The sequence below is a fragment of the Parus major genome, chromosome 1A, assembly GCF_001522545.3.
Source record: "Parus major isolate Abel chromosome 1A, Parus_major1.1, whole genome shotgun sequence".
Taxonomy (NCBI): Eukaryota; Metazoa; Chordata; class Aves; order Passeriformes; family Paridae; genus Parus; species Parus major.
Window position 1 is genome coordinate 400,531 of NC_031773.1, and position 1,970 is coordinate 402,500.

General features: G+C 59.0%; 1 protein-coding gene across 3 annotated transcripts in view; it reads right to left on the minus strand.

The window, feature by feature from the left end:
- Positions 1–436, minus strand: part of TSPAN33 (tetraspanin 33) — a 7,482-nt gene extending 7,046 nt beyond the window's left edge. Inside the window, exon 1 of one of the 3 annotated variants that reach the window (XM_033514684.1) lies at positions 222–436. In XM_033514684.1, the coding sequence (XP_033370575.1) occupies positions 222–326 (105 nt within the window). In that variant the 5' untranslated portion in view covers positions 327–436. The remainder of the gene's footprint in view (positions 1–221) is intronic. The other 2 variants (XM_015626970.2, XM_033514683.1) reach the window with 2 other exon arrangements.
- Positions 437–1,970: the final 1,534 nt, after the last annotated feature.

Here is a 1,970-nt window from a genome sequence, read left to right on the forward strand (position 1 = left end):
GAGAGAGCCCCAAGGTGGTCCTGGTGGGATCTCAGGGCTGGGGGTCCCTGGGGATGAGGGATCCAAACAGGGATGGAGAGAGCCCCAGGGTGGTCCCAGTGGGATCTCAGGGCTGGGGAGTCCCTGGGGATGGCGCTGTCCCAATGGGGTGCAGCGATGGAGACAGCCCCAGGACGCGGACATCCTCGGGGAATGGGGTGTCCCGGTGCCCCCGCACTCACCCAGAAGAGCAGGTTGAAGAAGAAGAGCACGTACTTGACCACCGGGCTCACGAAGGAGAAATCGTCCATGAGGGGCCCGGCGGGGGCCGCCGTCCGCCTCGCCATGGCCGAGCGGGGCCGAGCGGAGCCGAGCGGAGCCGAACGGGGCCGAACGCAGCCGAATCTGACCGGACCCCTCTTCGCCCCTCAGCGAGCCCCGCTCCGCTCAGCCCCGCCCTCTCCCCTCCCCGCCCTCTCATTGGCTGCATCCTCCTCACTCTGCCTTTCCATTGGCTAACCGCCCTGTCACTCAACCCCCGCCGCTCCCGCCCCCCGCGCGGTGAGGCACTGCCGCACCTGTCTGTGCCTTAAAGGGCCAGCGCACCCCTTTCCCGTCCCGCGCGGAGCCGGGGTCGGGCCCAGATCCCGCCTGGAAACTTCCCGAATCCCTTCCCGAAAGTGTCGGAACCGTGCGGTCTGTGCCCCAGAGAACCCCGCAGCTTGGCGGGATTGTTGAATTTTATAATTATGCTTATAATTTATCAGTGATTTGTGCCCCGGGTGACAGTCCTCCAAGGGACACGGGGGAATTCTCGTCCCTGAATCGTGGCCAGCTGAAAATCCATCATTCGGGGTTTTCCTAAAAGGACGTGGCTGAGTTTCTGACCCAAATTTGCTGAAATCAGCCCCAAACCCTCCAGTGCTGACACCTCAGTGACCTCTCCTGCACAGGGAGGTGGGAGCCCAAACCTCATCCATTCCCCTCTGCTGCCAAAACTGGGGCGCTTTGGTCAATCCTGGGACACGAGGAAGCAACAGGTTCCTTCCCCAGCAGGATCCAACCCTCAAATCCCATTTTTGGGATGAATTTTGCCCTCTTTTTTTGCCTCACATTCTCAGTTTTCGTGAGAAAAACCTCACTCTCAGGCTTAGAAAAGAGATGTCACCTTGTGCCACCACAATGTCACCTTGTGCCACCACCCTTTGCTTGGCGAGAGCACCGACTCACAGTTATAATTTAATTTATTTTTATTCCATTTTTTTATTGTTTCTCTTCTACTCCTGGCTGGAAATTCCCTGGGAGGAGATGCTGGCACTGCCCTTTCCGGAGGAAGACGAGAGCTTCACACAGAGGAACCAAAACCAAAAATCCCCTTTGTGCTTTTAGGGTCACGGAGGAGCCAGTCCCTCCTCCAGAACATTGGGGTGCTGCTGTGGAGGAGCCCCCGTGAACCCCCAAAATGCTGATGGGGTCTTGACCACCAGGTCTTGGTGGGGTTTGAACCTCACAGAAGAGTTTGTGTCCCTACAATAAAGAGGATGGCGCCCATAGATGCCACTCTGGGATGTCCACGGATTTTGTGATTCCCAAAAAAACCCCACCAGGTTCATGTGTCCGCCCATCACATCCCTTCCCCTTGGCTTGTGTCCCCATGGATGTGTCCCCATGGCTGAAGTGGCCCCAAGTGACCCCACAGTGGTCAAGCCACCACCCCACTGTCCCCAGCTCATGGTGGCCATGTCCCACACCCCATGGTGGCCGTGTCACACACCCCATGGTGGCCATGTCACACACCCCACAGTGGCCATGTCACACACCCCATGGTGGCTGTGTCACACACCTGTGGTGGCCATGTCCCACACCCCACGGTGGCCATGTCACACACCCCACAGTGGCCATGTCACACACCTGTGGTGGCCGTGTCACACACCCCATGGTGGCCATGTCCCACACCCCATGGTGGCCGTGTCACACACCCCATGGTGGCC